The sequence below is a fragment of the Desmodus rotundus genome, chromosome 10 (genome assembly GCF_022682495.2).
Source record: "Desmodus rotundus isolate HL8 chromosome 10, HLdesRot8A.1, whole genome shotgun sequence".
Lineage (NCBI taxonomy): Eukaryota > Metazoa > Chordata > Mammalia > Chiroptera > Phyllostomidae > Desmodus > Desmodus rotundus.
Window position 1 is genome coordinate 25,826,878 of NC_071396.1, and position 19,600 is coordinate 25,846,477.

The 19,600-nt window shown below is 55.0% G+C and overlaps 1 protein-coding gene across 4 annotated transcripts in view; it reads left to right on the forward strand.

Annotated features, from left to right (window-relative positions):
• Positions 1-19,600, forward strand: part of ATP10A (ATPase phospholipid transporting 10A (putative)) — a 96,678-nt gene that overhangs the window by 72,207 nt on the left and 4,871 nt on the right. Inside the window, exons 9-17 of one of the 4 annotated variants that reach the window (XM_053913254.2) lie at positions 1,382-1,576; positions 2,450-3,029; positions 8,853-8,956; positions 9,037-9,163; positions 9,783-10,042; positions 11,740-12,073; positions 14,700-14,776; positions 15,448-15,573; positions 19,139-19,339. In XM_053913254.2, coding sequence (XP_053769229.1) covers positions 1,382-1,576; positions 2,450-3,029; positions 8,853-8,956; positions 9,037-9,163; positions 9,783-10,042; positions 11,740-12,073; positions 14,700-14,776; positions 15,448-15,573; positions 19,139-19,339 — 2,004 coding nt within the window. The remainder of the gene's footprint in view (positions 1-1,381; positions 1,577-2,449; positions 3,030-8,852; positions 8,957-9,036; positions 9,164-9,782; positions 10,043-11,739; positions 12,074-14,699; positions 14,777-15,447; positions 15,574-19,138; positions 19,340-19,600) is intronic. The other 3 variants (XM_045196371.3, XM_053913256.2, XM_053913255.2) reach the window with 3 other exon arrangements.

Sequence of the window (19,600 nt, forward strand, 5' to 3'; positions counted from 1 at the left end):
CAAACGGCCTGGAAAGGTGCACATAATATAGTGTTTAGGGGAGAATGGGAACTGCCAGTTGATGCATAACTTTCTATTGAGATGTAACTGACATATCACAGTGGGTAAGTCGAGGTTGGGGAATGCAGGTCGGACAAACCATAAGGAGGTCATCCCCTACCTGTTAGAGTGGCTGTCCTCAAAGAGACAGCAGGCAGCGAGTGTCGGTGGAGAAATCGGGACCCTTCAGCACTGCCGGTGGGAAGGCAAATTGGTTCAGCCACTATGACAAAAACAGTAAGGAGGCTCCTCAAAAAGTTAAAAATGTGCCCTGGCTGGTGTGGCTCAGTGGATTGAGCACTGGCCTGCGAACCAAAAGGTCACGGGTTCGATTCCCTGTCAGGGCACGTGCCTGGGTTGCAGGTTGCTGGTTGGGGGCAGGGGGGTGCGCGTGTGAGAGGCAACCAATCGATGTATCTCTCACCATCAATGTTTCTGCCTCTCTCTTTCTCCCTCCCTTCCTAGCTCTCTAAAATAAATAAGTAGTCTTTTTAAAAATATTTCTTAAAATTAAAAATGTAATACAAGGTTGAGCATCCTCACTTCCAGGTGTATAGCCAAAGGAATGTATAAATATTTTTTTAAGGTTTTATTTATTTTTTCTAGGAGGGGAAGGGAGAGAGAGAGAGAAACATCAATATGTGGTTGCCCCTTGCGCGCCCCCTACTGGGGACCTGACCCTCAACCCAGGCACGTGCTCTGACTGGGAATCAAACCGGCTACCCTTTGGTTCGCAGCCCATGCTCAATCCACTGAGCTACACCAGCCAGAGCTGTATAAAATATTTTGATGGTGGACAATGTAAATGTATAGAAAAAAGCCTGGAAGAAAACACAAAGCACAAGTTTCAAAAAGTATACACAGGGTGGGGCAAAAGTAGGTTTACAGTGTGTGTGGAAATTAGTATGATGATTAATAAACAATACACAAGAATACCTCTATTTTGCACGCTCACAACTGTAAACCTACTTTGCCCCATCCTGTATTACCATGAGGTTGTGTGATACAGATTTATTATGTTTTTTCTATTCTTCTCTGCTCTGTCCAAGTCTTTCTGAGTAAGATAGGTGACTTTATAATAATGTATATCCTTAGATGTATTGTTATGTGATAAGAACATGTATATCTTATATAAGAACATACGCTTTTCATTTCACCTGTTATACATTCTTGTGCAATTAAACTTATGCATAATTATCATTATAAAATGACATGTGTACGTGTGAGATGAAGGAGTGTTTACAGCTTATAAATAAGGTCAGGGTGCCTTAAACAGTAAGCCACGAAGACACTTAGTCGGTCCCGGGGTCAGACTCACCTGCCAGCCTCTGGTTTCCTCCAGGAGAAAGACATCACGCCCGACCCGAAGCTGTTGGAGAAGGTGAGTGAGTGCGACAGGTGCCTGGCCGTCACGAGGCACCAGGAGCAGCCGCTGGCCCGCCTGTCGCCTGAGCTGTCTGACGTGTTCGACTTCTTCATTGCGCTTACCGTCTGCAACACGGTAGTGGTCACGTCCCCAGATCAGCCACGACAAAAGGCAGGTGCCCCTCCACCCCGCCCCCGCCACCCTGCCCTTCTAGAGCCCACAATGCCCTTGACCTTTGGCACATTGTCAGTCTTCTGGCTTCTCCTTTCCTGCGGGAGCTCAGCACCTCCTGTCACGGTTAAGGGCATGCAGCAGGGGGCTTCCGGCAGGCCAGCCAGCTGCTGGCGTTGCGGTGCCATCCTCAGGCTGCAGTGCAGCAGCTGGGTGCCAGCTAGGGGCCAAGTGGGAGAGGACAGATACCCTCTGAGCCCGGGACAGGAGGGGTGGGGCACAAGGGTAGGTGCCCTACATGACCTACCCGGAGCCCAGCTTCACAGAGGAGAGAGAGGACAGCACAGACTGGGGACCCAAACTCTGGGACAAGCCCGCAGGACTTGAACCCTGACTTCACCACCCAGCTGAGCAGCTTGTCATTTGTTTAGAAAGTTTCTTTGGCGGTTGGGAATGTTCTTTGTGTGTCTAAGTTTTTTATGGACGTAATTCAGAGAAATGTATAAACCAGTCTTTTGTTAAGTGGCAGGGGGAGGGGGAAAGGCTGGACTTGGTGGCAGGCCATGACAAGCCCGTGCCTCCAAAGCTGTTCTGCAAAGCAATGGGACATTCTCAAAGCCAGCACCAGCAGCCACACTACCCCCAAGTCCATCGGGGCCTCCGGGACAGTGACCCAGGCCACCGCACCTGGAAAGGATGCACATGGCGTTACCTTTAAGGGAAGAAGCCAAAGGATGGGCTCAAGAAAGAGACGCTGGCTCTGGTTGCAGCTTTCACCATCCGCCCCGAAATGTGGGGGTTGGCAAGTACAGGAGCGCCCAGTGGCAGCCTGGGTGGGGCCTCGTGGGGACACAGCTCGCCTGTCTCCTGCAGGTGCGGGTGAGGTTGGAGCTGAAGTCGCCGGTGAAGACCATAGAAGACTTCCTGCGGAGGTTTTCGCCCAGCCGCCTGGCCTCGAGCTGCAGCAGCACCGGGAACCTGAGCAACAGCAAGTCCAACCACCGGTCGGGGTCCGGCCTGCTGTCGGCCGTGTCTGCGGACAGCGCGCTGCTCCGGCTGGAGGAGAGGCTGTGCCAGCCGGCCCCTGCGGTGGGCGGCAAGGACTACAGCGGCGGCGGTGGCAGCGAGGCGGACGGCTGGGCCCCCGGGTGCGCCCCTGCGCGGGAGCCCGAGGCCGAGCTGCGCTACGAGGCCGAGAGCCCCGACGAGGCCGCGCTGGTGTACGCCGCCCGCGCCTACAAGTGCGCCCTGGTGCACCGGCTGCACGACCAGGTGGCGGTGGAGCTGCCCCACCTGGGCAGGCTCACCTTCGAGCTCCTGCACACGCTGGGCTTCGATTCCATCCGCAAGAGGATGTCCGTGGTGATCCGGCACCCGCTCACCGACGAGATCAATGTGTACACCAAGGGGGCCGACTCGGTGGTCATGGACCTGCTGGTGCCCTGCTCCTCAGGTACCCCGCCCCTCCCAACGCCCCCAAAACTAGCCCCGCCCCAGCCCCTTCCACGGGGAAGTGATTTTCACCGGGGGGAGTGAGAGAGAGAGAGAAGCATGGATGTGAGACAAACATCACCTGTTGTTTCTGGTATGCACCCCAACTGGGGATCGACCTCGAAACATTGATGGTGTCGGGGGCCACATTCCAACCAACTGAGCCATCCAGCCAGGGCCTCGAATGTCCCTTTACAGTCATGGCCATTAGTCCTGCCTCCTGCCTCCCCATATCCTCGGGACTAGACTGCGGTGTGTGTGCCGGGGGGGGGGGGGACCACTCTCCTGGAACAGAGGGGTTGGGGGTCACCCAGTGAGACCTGGCATCAGGTTTCAAATCTGGACAACGAAGGTTAAGGACGTTTAGATGAGCCATTCTGGAAGGTTCCTTCCTGTCCTGTGTTGGCCACAATTTTTAGCCCCTTTGTGGAGCTGGCTCAGGCTCGCCCCCTGTAGGGGCCCGGGAGTGGGGGCTGCCGGCCCCTGGCTGGGCCCTCTGTCCTGAGTTTGGGCAGAGCCACTCCATCTTGGCTCACATAACTTCGGGACTTAAAAAAAAAGAAAGATTCAAAAACCACTGGTGTGGAGACTGGGACCTGTTTGCACATCTTTGCAGATATAAGCTGATGGGGCTGGGGCCAGGGCCGGGGCTGGGATGGGGACAGGGGCCTGGGCCCCCCTAGTAAACCTCCGACCTATAAGGGGGAGAGCGGATGGAGGTGAGGATGCAGCTGGCAGGTAGAGGGGACCCACCCGGCTCCTGTCCCCCACGGCCTCCAGAGCCACCGCGTGCTGGAAACGCCTCTGGTTCGAGATGCCGTGGAGCCCTGTAGTCTGGGAGCACCCTTCCTGAACTCCAGGACAGAGTTCCTTCCCGGCACCCTCTCGCCTTCAGCGCAGTGCCCGGAGACGGGCGGGACTGCTGGCTGGGAAAGCAGGGGCCACGCCTCTGTGGGAAAGTGCGCCCCAGCGGCTCTGCCCACAGAGACCCTTTCCCATCACAGACCTGTCACCTCCCAAAGGCCACCTACCTGAAGGGGCTAGAAAGAGTTTGAATGGCCTCTCGGGGGTAGCCCACCTAAAGTCCGGGTTTTGCCTCTGCATACCGGCAGGGGCGCTACCCTAGGGTGGGCCAGGCATCCAGTCTGTGGGAGGAGCGTGCATTCCAAGAGGCTTCTTCATTGGAAAATCGGATTTTGCACCCACAGAAAAGGGAAGCAGCTATAGAATTAGCTGTGCAGATTTCCTTGTAGTGCAAAAAAATAAAAGTGATTTGTGTCCTATTCCACCGCTTTGCAGTAAAGACAAGGTAGTGGACCGTGGTGTTTCAGGTTTTACCTCTTAGGGCCTGGGCGGGGGTGGGAGGCAGGCCTGCTGAGCTCTGCAAGGGACACGCCAGCCGCTGAGAAGGCAGCAGTGGCCACCCTTGAACTTCGCTGCCACTGCACTTTTTGAATGAGTAAAACGTCTCAAATTTGTATGTAAGCACAAATGAAATTCTTATCACTGCGAGTCGGGCGTGCAGGACCCCGGGCGCAGGCAAGGGCCACAGAAGCGTTGCTGTAACTGTCGCGATGCCCGTTGAAGGGGAGAATTCAAAACAAGCAGTTGCTGCGGCTCCCTGCCCTTCTCCGGGAATTTCCAAGCCGTGCGTGGTTCTGACGGGTTTGCACCCGGAAGACTCGCGGGGAGACGCCAGGCAACTAAGATTTGGCACGTTCAGAGATCCCAGCGGCTTTTCAAGAGCAGGACTTGTAAGATGGCTTTGGGGTCACCTCGAGTTAGGCACAAGGGACACCTGGCGTTAGTCTAAATCATTCCCCTTTGACTTTCGGGGGGTGGGCGGGGGTGGAGAAGAGCAGAGGCTGCCTGTGCCTGGGAAGCAGCGTGGCGGCCAAGCTGCTATACCTGTGTGCAGGTGATGACGTGAGGAAGGCACGTGGAGTCACCTGCGAGACGTAATGCAACGTTTTCTTCCAAGCGCTCACGATGCTTTTACCAAAACATGCACAAGGAGGCTAAGCCGGTGGACTGGACGGTGTTAGAGAGAGTCGCAGTCCCAGGAAGTTGTGTGGGACCAGGTAGCGAGCAGGGGCCTCACTGCTCCCCCCCTAGTACTTACAGACTCCATTCCAATCCCGGGATGGGGCGGCCCTGGACAAGTCGCTCAGTCTGTGTGTGCCTCAGTTTGCCCCCTGTGGAAAGGAAATCAGGACGCTGACATCACAGGAAGCCCCGGGCACAAGGCCTGGTGTCCTGTGGGCGTAAAGCATAAGTTGTGCCCTTTTTCCTTCTCTCTGGTTCCTTCCCCTTGAGATTCCCTTGCTGTGAGTCAGGACCATGGCCTCTATGTGTGGTCCCCGGGGCCTGCTCCTCCCCTAAGTCGACTGGGGAGCAGGGCGCCACCTAGTGGGCCTCCCATGTTGCTGCTTGCCGGCTGGTTAATCAAAGTCTGTATGAACCAAGGACAGACCTTACTTCCTTCCTTTACCGCCTTACTAAGATGACACTCCTACGGAGAAATACATTTCTCTAAAGCACAGAGGAAAGGGGCACATCACTTCGAGCAATTCCAAAGCATGCCTTGAAATCAGGAGTAGCCGGGACATCTTTCTCTGGGGGAATGCCCAGGGCCCTGAGGCCCACAGCCCTGCACAGAGTGGGTGCCTGTGGACCCAGCCTTCGTCCAAGGCAGCAGGGGTCCAGAGCGGCCCAGCCGCCTTCTCCTCCTCAGGCAGCTTTGTTCTGGTGAATGCGGTCCATGGCAGCTTCTAGCCACTGTGCAGCTCCGACTGCCTGAGGCGACCCTCCCCTCCCACCTCTGGACCATTGGTGTGGGAGAGGGAGGAAAGCAGACAGAGTGAGAGAGAGAAAGGTTGATAGGCTGCCTCCCATGGTGCCCCAACTGGGACACAAACCCACAACCTAGGTACGGGTCCTGACCAGGGATCGAACCCGCAACCTTTTGGGGCACAGGAAGATGCTCCAACCGACTGAGCCCCCTAACCTTTGTTATTATTACTTTAACTCCCAAGTCCCTCAGGTAGTCATACCTTTACTCAAAGAATAGGCAGAATCTGAAATAAGGTTACTACCCTCACCTGCTAAGAACGACGTTGTCACAGCGCCAGGAGGAAATGGTAGTCCAGTCAAGGTGACTTCGTGATCTCCTCAGGAAATTTAAATTCCTAAAGCAAAGTAATGGGAGCAGAGTTTCCCATTTTCCACCTCTTTGCTTTTTCATTGTCGCCCCGACTCAGTCATTTTGCAATATTACAGATTCTTTTTAGACTTTTTGTTTCTAACTGTCCTCCCCGTGACATTTTTTAATTGATTTTAAAGAGAGAGAGGAAGTAGAGAGGGGGAAAGAGAGAAACATCAATTTGTTGTTCCACTTATTGACATACTCATTGGTTCCTTCTTGTAAGTGCTCTGACCTAGGACTGAACCCGCAACCTTGGTGTATCAGGATGATGTTCTAACCAACTGAGCGACCTGGCTAGGGCCACCCCCATGACATTTTAATGCCACAGATATGCTGTGTCTTTGTTTGAGTACTGTATGTATACCTCTACTGGGTATATAAAAAAAAATTTTGGCCTTGAAGAACCAATCTTCGGTCCCTGGACGCGGTGTGGGAGGCACAGGGTAATGTTTCCCAGGTCCCATCTGTCACGGGGTGACTTGGGAGCAGACAGCCCTCCTCACGTCTGGTCAGTAGGGTTGCCAGATTTAGCAAAGAAAATACATTGAATGTCCAGTTAAATATACATTCCAGAAGAACAACAGCTAATATTTTTAGTAAACGTACATCCTATGCAATATTTGGCCATCTTATTTCTGTCTGGCAGTGGAAACAGATGTAAGGGCTATTCTGGGGATAGAAACTGGACTTTCTATGCAGGACGATTTTTCATAAACAGGAAGAGTACACACCTCCATTCAGGGGACTGGACAGGCGATGCCAGGACACTCTTAATGGGGCTTTTGTCCATGTGAGTGTGTCATTTCAAGCAGCGCTATTAGGAACAGCCCAAAACACATGTTTTGATGAGACTTTTTTTTTTTTTAAGTAACAGCCTCTCCCATGAATGTTATATGAAAAGTGCCCTGTATAAGGGGTGGGCTGACTGACCCCAGCGGCGGGGGCAGGCGTTTCCCAGCAGCCCCACCGGAGGTGGCTGGAGCCCGCTCCAGTGGGAAGACGCTCTTGTGACATTCCTGCTTAATGAGGGGTGAGGGGACAAAATCCCAAGATCACTGTCACTGACAGGTTCGGGTTCTTGTCTCCTGATATTAAAGAATTTAGACCAGGGCCCTGACCCCAAAGTAGCTCAGTGGGCTGGGTGGCGTCCTGCAAAGCAAAAGGTTGCTGGTTCGATTCCTGGTGCCTGGGTTGTGGGGTTCGGTCCCTATAAATAATTTTTTTTTTAAGAATTTAGACCAGAGACACTGGTAAAAGCAAAGGGAGGTTTATGGAGGCTCTGCAGAGGGCGAGAACACTGAGATAGCGCCCCAGGTTCTACACCCCAAATGTGGGATTTAAGGGTTTTTAATGCTTGAGAACACAGAACCCGCTGGGGTTAACCAATCCAAGTGTAGATTACCAGGCTTTTTCTGTTTTTGGAACACTGACATCTGGGTATACGTCCGCGAAGCAAAGCACTCTGGGATTGTGCAGGACCTATTATGGGTGCAGGAAGGGACCTTCCCAACCAAGTATTGAGTTGGTCTGTGTGGCTTGGCTTTAGATCTGACAAGTTGACTTCAAAGAAGTCCGGGTAGCTCCTGGACCATTGTTTTGTGGCTGCCTTTTGATAAGCCCCACGGCTCCCGCAGGGCGTGGCTCGATGGAGCGTTTCTGGGAATATTCTACCCGTTTCACTGCCAGCTAGAGCGAGGCAGAAAGGCGAGGACCCCTTATGACCCCATGGCCCGAAAACACACTCACTGACCACATACTGTCGTCTCGCACAAAGGGAAGAAAGAGCCTTCTGCCTTCCTGCTCATAGGTGTTGGCCCACGAGGGCGCTCCCCGCTGCGGATTCCACAGCTGGGAGAGGCTCTGGGTCAGCACTTCGGCACCTTGGGAATAAACAGCAAGTCCGCTCCTCGTCTTTATCCACGGAAAACAGAAAAGGGCAGATGTGTGGAGAACTCTCACCAGCTAACAGCTGATTTCTTTCTTGTGTGGTTTTTTTTTTAAGTTGTGGTTAAAAATAAATAAGTTACCATCTTGCCCTGGCTGGTGTGGCCCAGTGGGTCGTTGCGTCGTCTTGTAGACTGAAAGGTTGTGGGTTCGATCCCCAGTGGCAGTGCGTACAGGAGGCAACCAATCAATGTTTCTCTCTCACATCGATATTTCTCTTTCTCTCTCTCTCTCTCTCTCTCTCTGTCTCCCCCTTCTTCTCTCTCTAAAAACAAGGAAAAATATGTCCTCAGGTGAGGATTAAAGACAGTCACGGGGATGTAAAGTACAGCACAGGGAATATAGTCTATAATATCGGCATAACTATGTGTGATGCCAGGCGGGCACTGCAAATGTCCGGGGAAACGCTTTGTAAAGTATACGATTGTGTAACCAGCATGCAGCACACCGGAAACTAATACAAAATAGTATTGAATGTAAACTGTGATTGGAAAATTAAATTTTTAAATTTTTAAATAAATCAATAAAGAGAACACCGTGCAGAAGTAGGTCCCCAAGGCCCCGGCCTGGCTCCGGGGCCTCCCACCGGGCTCTGTTTTCTTGCCCATCCCCCTCTCTGCTTCTGCTCCAACCTAGATGACGTCAGAGGAAGGCATCAAAAAAGAATCCGCAGCCAGACCCAGAATTACCTCAACCTGTATGCGGTGGAAGGCCTGCGCACCTTATGCATCGCCAAGAGGGTGAGTGGGGTCGCCGCCTGCGCACTCGCGCACTCCCAGGCGCGCTCACGGGCGGGCGCTCAGCAGGCCATCTCGCGCAGGTCCTGAGTCAAGAAGAGTACGCCTGCTGGCTGAAGGGCCACTTGGAGGCGGAATCCTCCGTGGACAACCGCGAGGAGCTCCTCTTCCAGTCGGCCATTCGCCTGGAGACGGATCTGCACCTCTTGGGTGAGTATGCTCAGAGTGCACGTTGCGTGGGCGGGGTCTGAGCGTGTGGAGATGGCCCCCGAGCGGGAGGTGACTTGACTCTAGGTAGTAGGGGCGTCTCTGCATGTGCTGGCTGGCTTAAGGAGCCTCCTGAGGCTAGAAGGGCCCTCAGGTGGGACCGTCCTTGATGGAAGGCTTTCCCCGTGGCCCAGTTCTGTGGGGTTCCCTGTGTGCTCCACCAGGCACTCCTCCCCGTTCCCTGACTTGCCTGCCCTGCAACCCTGCTTTCCCACCAGAAATAGAAGCCATGCTTCTCCACAACTGATGCTTAAAAGGATCTGCTCATTACCCACCCCCTGCCCCCACCCAGAAACCAAAAAGAAATTGGTTGAGCCCCAGAAATGGCTATATTTTACATGTTAAGGATATTTCCAAGTTGTCTGTGAAGTTCAAAGTCAGCTGCGTGTTAGGAAGAGTTGCAGGTGCTTTGTTATAGGTTCAGAGGACTCTGGTGGGGGGGGGCTTCCAACTCACCCTTGGACTCAGCCACTGACAGTGTCCCCCACTGTCCCGAGATGACCACCCTTCCCCGACGAGTGCGGCCACAGGGGGCAGACCCTCAGTGGGTCCCCGTCTGCAGGTCACGCAGCAGCTGGCGTGTGGGGGTCTGGGGCCAGGAAGGATGGGGCCCACACACTGCCGCGCCCCTGCCCAGGTGCCACCGGGATCGAAGACCGTCTGCAGGATGGCGTTCCCGAAACCATAGCTAAACTGCGGCAGGCCGGCCTGCAAATTTGGGTCCTCACTGGCGACAAACAAGAAACCGCTGTCAACATCGCCTACGCCTGCAAGCTGCTGGACCACGACGAGGAAGTCATCACCCTGAACGCCGAGTCCCAGGTAGGGGCATTCTGGGGACACGCTGTCGGCCAGCCCGCAGCAGCTGCACACCAAGGGCCCTGGGCCAAGCTCAGTGAGATGCACCAGGAGCCTCTGCGGCTGCGGCTGCTGCACCCAGCTGCTCTCCCCGCGATCTCCCCCTCCCCACCTCCCTCTGCTCCTGTGCTGTTTCCAGCGCTGAGCCCGCCCGTGCTTGTCATGGCCTTGGAAAATCCACTGGGGTTTCTTAGTCTCAAAGGAGTGCCCACCTGGGCTTTATTTTCTTTTATTTCTAATTTCTATGTATTGACTCTACAGAGAGAGGAAGGGAGAGAGAAACATCAATTTGCTGCTCCACTTACTCGTGCATTCCCGGTCAGGGCACAGAACCCGCAACCCTGGCACGTTGGGACAACGCCACCCAGCCAGGGCCACCTGGGCGTTATTAATGCAAAGTTCAACCTGCTCTTTCCTGACAGACTGCCCAGGTTATCAGTGTCAGAGGATTTTTTGGGGAGGTCACGAGGAGGCAGGGCAGCAGGTTCATCAGCGCCGACATCCCCAAGGCGGTGTGGGCTGTCTCAGGCACGGAGGGTTTTCATCCAGTCCCATTTATGTATTTTTGATCCTCACCAGAGGACACTGTTTTCCTTTGCTTTTAGAGAGGAAGGGTTAGAGAGAAACATGGATATGCGAGAGAAGCATCAATAGGTTGCTGTACATATACATCCGGACGAGGAATCGAACCTGCAACCCTTCACTTACAGAGTGATGCTCCCAACTACCTGAGCCACAGCGGCCAGGGCCAGTCCTATTCTGTGTTTCAACCCCTGAGTGTGCAGGGAGTATCTATGACCCGTAGGGCCGTCTCTGTGACACCCTTGCACATCCTGGTCTGTGAGCAGCTGTGGTCACCAGGCTGTATGTGTCTGTGTGGCCACCCACCTTTCGCCCCAGGCCAGCAGCTGGGCCTTCTCAGCCTTTTTCCCCCATTCTCGCTCACTTTTCTAAACATAAAAGGTCCCCCATAAGTGTGGGTTGAACACAGCTAGATCCCCAGTGCGCATGGCAGGAGCCTGGTCACAAAGCAGAGGACCGGGAGCTGCTGGAGCTCCGCGGACGGAGCGTGTTTGTTCCTGGAAATCGTCGTCCCTGCTACACCCGTCCCCTGACTCACAGGCTCCCCAGCAGGTCTTCCTGCTCGCTCTGGAATCAGATCCTGTTCGGGAAGAGCATTGCCAGTGAAAAGTCTCAGAGATTATGCCTCTTTTGAAAAACTTTATTTTCCTGGTCAACAGGAAAGCTTAGGAAGAACACTGATAATCGTATTTCTTTCGGTTATCGGCTTCGAACGAGCTTTGTGCCCGGTCCTCTGTGCCTTCCCAGGAAACAGGAGGGGCTCGGCAAGGGCTCCCTCAGTCCCACCAACCGGCAACTTCGCCACAGGACAGCCCGGCCCCCCGAAGCGAGCAGTCCCTTCCCACACTCTGTGCATAAAAGTGGAAATTGATAGAAACTGTAGACCAGCTCGTTCTCTTCTGTGTGGAAAGTCATCTTCTTCCTCCCAGTTTCAGCAGGGCCCCCCGGGTGGATCCTGCAGCCTGGTACCCGGAGAAGACCAGACCCAGATGTGTCCCCAATGTGTTTGGGGGCCAGAGGGGTAACCTGGGCTGTGGTGGGACCAAGCCGACCGCACCACCCTCTCACGTGCGTTTCAGGAGGCGTGCGCAGCCCTGCTGGACCAGTGCCTCCACTACGTGCAGGCCAGGGGCCTCTGCCGCACCCCGCCAGACAAGAGCATGGGCAGCGTGACCTTGGGCTTCTTCTCCCCTGTCTGCCCGCCCGCTGAGCCTACCACCCCCGGCCCCTGCCCGAGCCTCGTGATCGACGGGAGAAGCCTGGCCTATGCCCTCGACAAAAACCTGGAGGACAAGTTTCTCTTCCTCGCGAAGCAGTGCCGATCAGTCCTTTGCTGTCGCTCAACACCCCTGCAGAAGAGCATGGTGGTGAAGCTGGTCAGAAACAAGCTCAAGGCCATGACCTTGGCCATAGGTAAGTAGGCAGGCCTGTATCTGCTTCCTCTCTTCGCTTCCTAAAGTTCCTAGTGACGACTGTGAGATGTGAGAATGCTTCCTTGCTCTTTTTTCTATGTAGACAGTCACCCCCAGTGCAACAAAGCAGCAGCCTGTGCAAACAGGACTCGTGGATTAGAAAGCCACGAGTATGTAGTGGCAACAGTCATAGCCACACGTTAGGTCAGTGATACAGTAGCGGTTGAAGAAGACAGAGCTTGCCATGCTGTTTCCTGGGAGGCAGGTTAGCGACCCGCCCGTCCCCAGCGGTCAGGGCCGCAGCGGAGGACCCTGCACGCTCTGCATCCACCCACGCCAGCTCAGGGAGAAGGGTCTCTGCAGGTGGCTCTGGTCCCTGAGCGGCCAAGGCTCCATCCTGCCAGAAGGACCCAGAGACTTGGGGTGACGGGACCCGTGTGGCTGCTTGTCCGCTGAACTTGACTGTTTACTCCAAGACAAGCATCTAATTAAATACATCCATCCTGAGATAGGAATAGTTGCTAAAATGTACATGGTTTCCTTAGGGACAGCGCATCTGGTTTTTCCTTGCAGACTGTCAGCCTGGTGAGCCTTCTAGGCTCTCCTCCTGAGCTTCTCCGTGCTCACCTGCCTCCTCCCAGGGCGGCATCCTGCCCACTTCAGGTTTAGGTCCAACCTCCTGCCAGGTCCAGGGACTCGGCAGCTCCACCTGCTGGTGACGGCTGGGAAATACCTGATGTTGCTTAGAGAAGCGGGTGACTCTCCCTGACTCCAGGCATCCGTTTGGTTTTCCTGAGTATAGAACCCACCCCTAGATGAGAGTTGGCTCTGCAATAAAGCATCCTCACCCATCCGTGCTAATTCGAGTATTTTCTGCAAAAGGTCTATGACAGCTGTCCTTGGTGACATGGGGATGGCCTCCCTGTCACGCAGAGTTGAGGCCAGTAGACAGCCTGGGTCTGAAGAGGGCTGTGGCCTGACCGTGGTTGTCATGGAGACTGTCCCTCACACCCTGAGGGCTTCTGTAACCTCTTAAGGGGAGGGGGCGGTGCTGAGAGTGTCTCCCTGGCCCAGGCCCGGGGAAGACAGGCGGCTCCTCCCAGGGGAGACTGTCTCAGAACCCCCTCATCCCCATGTTCCGGGAGGGCCCTTCTGATGCCCCTGAGCAGTGTCGGAGGCAGGAGCCTGGGAATCTGCAGGCTGGGGCTGCACACTCTCCACTAACCTCGCTCCTTGGAGCATCTTCAGGGAAGGCTGGTATATACCTCAGATGTCAGACCATGTTTGTACAGCCTGGCGGGTGCCTGGCTCAGCCGAGTCACCTATGGGAGTGTTTGTTTAAGAAAATGCATCCCTGGCTGTGGTGGCTCAGTGGATTGAGCGTCAGGCCTGTGAACCAAAGGGTTGCCAGTTTGATTCCCAGTCAGGGCACATGGCTGGCTTGCAGTCCAGGTCCCCAGTAGGGGGTGCGTGAGAGGCAACCACACATTGATGTTTCTCTCCTTCCCTTCCTCTCTCCCTCAAAATATTTCGAAAGAAAAAAAAGAAAATGCAGATAAAGCCTTGGCTGGTTAAACAGAAAAGCAAAAAACAAAAGAGAATTTCAAAAGAGAAAGTAGGGACCCACGGAAACGTCAGCTCATTTCTTTGACTGGGAGTTGAAGCGTCAATGTGACCGAGTCACGGGTGTCCAAAGATGAATAACAGAACAGTGTTACCCATTATCTCTCGTTTTGAATGGGACATTCTGGGAAAAGCTGCAGCGAGTGTTACTGCTTCATAGAATTTCAGTTCGATCCATGCTGGTTAATCACCCATGTCGGGCCCAGAGCAATAAAGAACAGAAAAATCACAGGAGAGAGACGGCCACTTGATGAGTCACTTGGACTTGGCCTGTCTGCACCACTGTGTATTTGAAACTTGTACTCTGTGACTTGGGTCCATCTGGTGTCCCGTTCGGGGAACGGTCACTGTCGCTGAGTGACCATGACAGAGTCTCTGCTTGCCTGTCCCTGAAAGTATGAGCAGCTCTTGCGCATGCCTTGTGTGGCTAAACATTTCCTATGAGCAGCACCTTGGCTCAGTGAGTAGAAGTTCCCCTTGACGGGAGCCTCGGAGGGTGCAGTGGCCAGCATGGTGCTGTTGAGCTCACAGGTAGGGTACAAAAAGATCTCAGCTGTGTCCTGGGCAGAATTTGCGCTCCATTCAGTGTAGGGAAGCACCCAGGTGCGTGTGCCCTGGGAGAGCCATGAGGTGCTATCCCTGTGATAAAGACTGGGGCGGTTCGGGAAATAACGCTGATGCAGGTGAGAGCATCTTGCACGGCCAAACACCACTGTGTGGAGGGCTCTACCCACGTAGGAGCCAGTAATGCAGACTGAATGGCAAATAAAACAATAGCCACTCCAGCCTTCTGTCCGGAACCCCTCTCGGCGTGGCTGGTAGTCCCAGACCTCACACCATGGCGGTTCTGCCTGCCTGACTCACTTCTCCTGCAGCCTGTCCTCGCTCTTCTGGGGACCCTTTCACGGGACTCAGCCCAGTGGGGCCCCCGTGAAGATCCGTCCAGCTGATTTCGTTCTGTGCATCTGAGCTCAACCGATCCTCCCCGCCCGTGCCATTTCTAGGAGACGGGGCCAATGACGTCAGCATGATCCAGGTGGCCGACGTAGGTGTGGGAATCTCAGGCCAGGAGGGCATGCAGGTAAAGACCCATGGGGGCGGGGGGCTGTCCTGGGTGACCCTGCGGCTCACTGTCATGTCTTCCCGGGGGGCTCTGTCCAGCAGAGCTGAAGGACTGGCCTTCAGCGCAACTGACGCTCGCCCTCTGCTGAGACAGTTGTAAGAGATAAGGTGTGGGTGACTCCATATTTGTGAGTCCAGGTGCAGGAGATATTTTTGCAAAGCAAGGAGAACCCAGGGTCAGAGTGAGTCGCAGTGAGTGCATGAATTACTGGAACAACAAATCAGTGCTTCTCTCCCTCCCTCTCTCTCTCTCTCTCTCTTTCTCTCTCTCTCTCTCTCTCTCTTAAATCAATACATACAAATTTTGTTAAAGAATTTTTTAATTAAAAAAAGATAGTATGAGAAATAAAAAGCAAACATTTTTAAAAATCCATCTACATGTATTTGAAATCCTACCTGAGTCCTACCAGTGATACCTCTGAACTACATACAGCACTTGATGGAATAGAACCCATCAAGTAATGGGTCGATTGACAGAGATAATGAGAGAGACCGGTGAAACGAACTTGGCCAGCCGCACGCCGAGCAACACGCCGGCTTTCTCCGCCCGCGCTCCGCCTTGGGGTTGGGGGCATAAGACAGACGTTGGGGAGAGGAGCCCCCAGTGATGGAAGTCCTCTCCCTTTCAAGGCAGTGATGGCCAGCGACTTCGCGGTGCCCAGGTTCCGCTACCTTGAGAGACTCTTAATTGTTCACGGGCACTGGTGTTACTCCCGGCTCGCCAACATGGTCCTCTACTTCTTCTACAAAAACACGGTAGGTGTCGGACACCGCCGGTGTCTGAGCATTTGCGTTCCAAGGCCTGACCTGAGACTTCGGGGACCGTTCCGCAAACGCGGCCAGCAGGCCGGCTCGCAGCCACCCCGCGGCCCCCCATGGGTGCCGTCCTCCTTGAACTTCACCAGTGAACCTCCTCCAGGCCTGGCCGGGCCTCTTGGCTCAGACGTCTGTCTCTCTGGCACACAAGGGCGGCAGCATCTGGGAGGGAGACGGTTGTGGAAATAGGTAGATCGTTCGAGCGTGTCCGCTTTGTAATGAGAAGTGGAGTGACCCTGAGGTCCGGGGGTCTGCACCAGGTTGCATGGCTAGTAGACCAAGGCCACGCTCATCCACAGTCCCTGGGACTCCACCTCCTGAGCTCCTAACCACCCTGGTGATGCGTTTCTCAGGAGCAGGACGCCGAAGTGACCGCAGACAGGATTGCCCCGGTCAGTGCTTTCTGTAGAGCAGGCGGGGGCTTCTGACTGGCAGGAGTATGCCCGGTGGTCCTGGATTCAGCTCCAGAGCACTCAGTCACGCTGCTACCGTCAGGTTGAACGGCACACCCACAGCAGGCTGGGAGTTCGAGTACCCCCAGGCAGGGCGCAGGCTCGGCTCTGGAAGGAAGGGGGCCCCCCCCCCCCGCAGGATCTGGTCATGCTGTCTCCTTCCGGCCAGCTCAGTCAGAGGGGACCCTTCCGTGAGGTCGTGCCCAGCCAGGCTCGCGGAGGACAGCTCTGTGTGCAGGGCCTGTGCCCCAGGGCCTGGTCCAGTTCACGTTGGCCCACGTGACTCCGGGGCCCTGCATTACTGAGCCCTGGGCAGACGGTCACCATCCTCCGCAGCCCCTGGGAGCGACATGTGGCCAGTCCAGAACCCTGTTGTGCTTGTAAGGAGGGACAGACAGTCAGCTGAGGAGCTGGTGAGTGGCTCCCTGACCTCTAGCCCCTGATCTCTGTGGCCGAACGGACAAACCAGGAGACAGAATAAGTAAACTCGTAGGAGAGTGTGCCTTCCAGGGTAGCCCCACAGACCCACCCCTGCAGGCTGGAGACTACGGCGTGTTGTCTTCTGAGAAAGAATCGAGTGCAGTACGTGGAAAGGCCTATTTCTTATTTTATTTTTGTGATTCCGGGAAAAACAGCATGCTAATAACTCTAGACTGCCGTCAGTTCACCTCTTGTTCGTGTCCTTAATTCTTTGTCCTGGGGGTTTAGACCTATTTCTCTCCTTCCTTCAACCCCTGTGCCCTCTCCCCTGCACCCGCCCGTTTTCTGAAAGGTCTTCTAGCCAATGACTACAGACATTCAGGACCAACCAGGGCATGTCTAACTGGACAGCTGGGTTCTGGAAATTAATTCCAATTAGCTTCTGCCCGGACTCTGTCCAAGGAAGGCCGTCCTGTCGTTGGCTGGTGACACCCCTCTCCCGAGGCTCGCGCACACAGCTGCAGACCTCAGGGTCCCCAGCTCCCGGGGGGTGGGGGATGGGTGCTTTGAATGAGGATGAGTGGGACCGGGGGGTGGAAGCCCAACCCCATTTCTGTCGCTCATTATTTCTACAATCTTGAGCAAGTCGTTGGCAGTTGATAGATTTGGGGTTTTCTTAATCCGAAAACAAATCAAAACATGGGAGTTGAGCTCTGCACTCCGTAATTCCTAATGAAAGTGGCCCAGACTGCAGGGAAGGGCAGCCAGTGCTTCAGATGCAACTGGAGAGGCAGCGGGCAGCAGGCACGACAGGGCTGTCCTCGAGGAGGGCACAGGGGCAGGAACGACAAGGCCCCCAGTTTTATTCCGCAGACGATGCAAGGCCTGTGTTAACAAGCACTTAATCTGCTTGAGAAGTTCAAGGATAATCAGTGTGCCTCCCGAAGTGAGGAATTCACTCGTTTTGGGAACAAGTCGGCCTTCTTTTCGAATAAAGAAGAGAGAAGTTTCCATAGCAACAGTGGCTTGGGAAGAGAGCTCCTGGTACCGCAGGAAAGAAAAACCTCAATTACCTTGGTACTTTTTCTTCTTTCTCTCGGTGCCGCCTGCTCTCCGATGACTCGTGAGGCCACCGAGCCTGTGGTTGTGGGTGGGAGAAAGGCGGGCGCAGGAGTGAGGCCAGGAAGAAAGTCAATGAGAAAGCCACGTCTGTCTGTCCGTCTTCAGCATAGAAGGGCAAGGGTGCATCCCGTCGTAGGTGGGACCAGGGCTCAGATGGGTGTGTCGTAGTCGGTCACTCCATACACAGGCTGTCCTGTTGTCTGACCTTCAGGGCAGGCCTTCAGTCCGTCTGGTCAACATGTAGAAGCTCGGACAGGTCAAGTGACTGGGTCAAGGTCAACCCAGTAGGCGGTGGCAGCTCCAGACCAAAGCCCCGGCCGTGGTCTGTAGTAGCCAGCCAAGAATTTCCTTTCACCGTCCCCCCTCCCTCTTGGGCCAGGTCACACCCTCCAGGTGGAACAGATTGGGTGTGTTATCCATACAACAGCCACAGTCAAGTCATTTAAGAAGAGGGACCTCAATTTCCTTTTCTCTAAACTGGGTGGGGATGGGGGGGTGACCACACGGCCCTACGGGAGCCTCAGAGGAAATGACGGTACTGCTACCAGTAAGAACAGAAAGAAAGCGTGGGTCAGCTCCCACTGGGTGCAAGGGCCTCTGTGAGGCCTTTAAACGCACTTGCTCATTAATCCTCAAGGGAGCCGAGGGGCGCTGCTCTGTGTCTGGCCCACGGATAGGGACACCAAAGCAGGGGGTGTCCAGTGACCTGGGCCAAGCTGCAGAATCCATGGCGGTTGCAATGTTTTTCAATCGCTGGACTGCTGTGCGAGCCCCTCCTATAAAAGCGTCAGGCCACTGGCGTTCAGTGGTCAGGCAGCGGTGGGAAGAGACCCGTCCAAGCCCTGCTCTGCGGAGCGTGGGCTGGAGGGGGCTGTGGAGGCTCCCCGACCCTCACTTTCAGGCTGGCAAAGCCTGGGGGTGGGGGGGAGCATAAGGCCCACAGCTCACCCGCCAGCCGAGGGTACGGTGGATACCAGCGCTCAGTCGTGGTCAGCCACGTTGCTGTCATCGGCTTTGCTGCCATGCCTGTGTAGGTGTCCCCACAATAGGAGTCCACGATTACTCGCTCTTCCACCTCCCAGGGGTACATCGCTGCAGAGGGAGGCAGCATCTCCGGGATGTGGCACAGGGGCTCAGTTCAGGGCCACGGCGGAGGAGTAGGAGGGAAGAAGCCCAAGGTGACTCCCGTGGTCCCCTGCAAGTATGAGCAACCCCAGACCTGGCCAGACCTTTGTTTTCTTTTCAATGAGTGACCTGTGGCTCTTCTGTCACAAGGCCTCAGTGCCCCAAGGGCCGTTCCTGGGGATTCCTGGCACCCACGACGGACACCTTGTGCTCAAGGGCATGCAGAGGGCCCTGGAGGAGGGAGAGGGGGTGCTGAGGGCACCAAGTTAGAGCCGCCTTGGAGGAAACCACTGCCCGCAAATTAGCAGCCTTTGCAGTCTGGCCCTGCAGACTCCGCGAGGACACCTGTGAATTGCCCGCTCCCCTTCCTCCACTCTTGGTTTCAGATGTTCGTGGGCCTGCTGTTTTGGTTCCAGTTCTACTGTGGCTTCTCCGCGTCCGCCATGATCGACCAGTGGTACCTGATCTTCTTTAACCTGCTCTTCTCGTCGCTCCCCCAGCTCGTGACTGGGGTGCTGGACAAGGACGTGCCGGCGCACGTGCTGCTGGCGGAGCCGTGGCTCTACCGGAGTGGCCAGAGCATGGAGGTGAGGGCCTCTCGCCCCGCCTCCCCGCCCTTCCTTCACCTTCCGGGATGCGCAAGTCCCCGGCCTCCCTGGGACCAATTCTTCAAGCTCCATGTCATCGTAAAAAACAGTCAGACCTGTAGGGAATTTTTATTTGAGCCCAACCGACGGCAGTTGCCGGGAGGAAAAACCTCGACGAGTTGAGAAAATGCTCCGGACAATAGCAGTTTTGCACCTTATTTTGCACATTAGAATCAAAGGCGGGGGTGCAGAAGAGGGTTA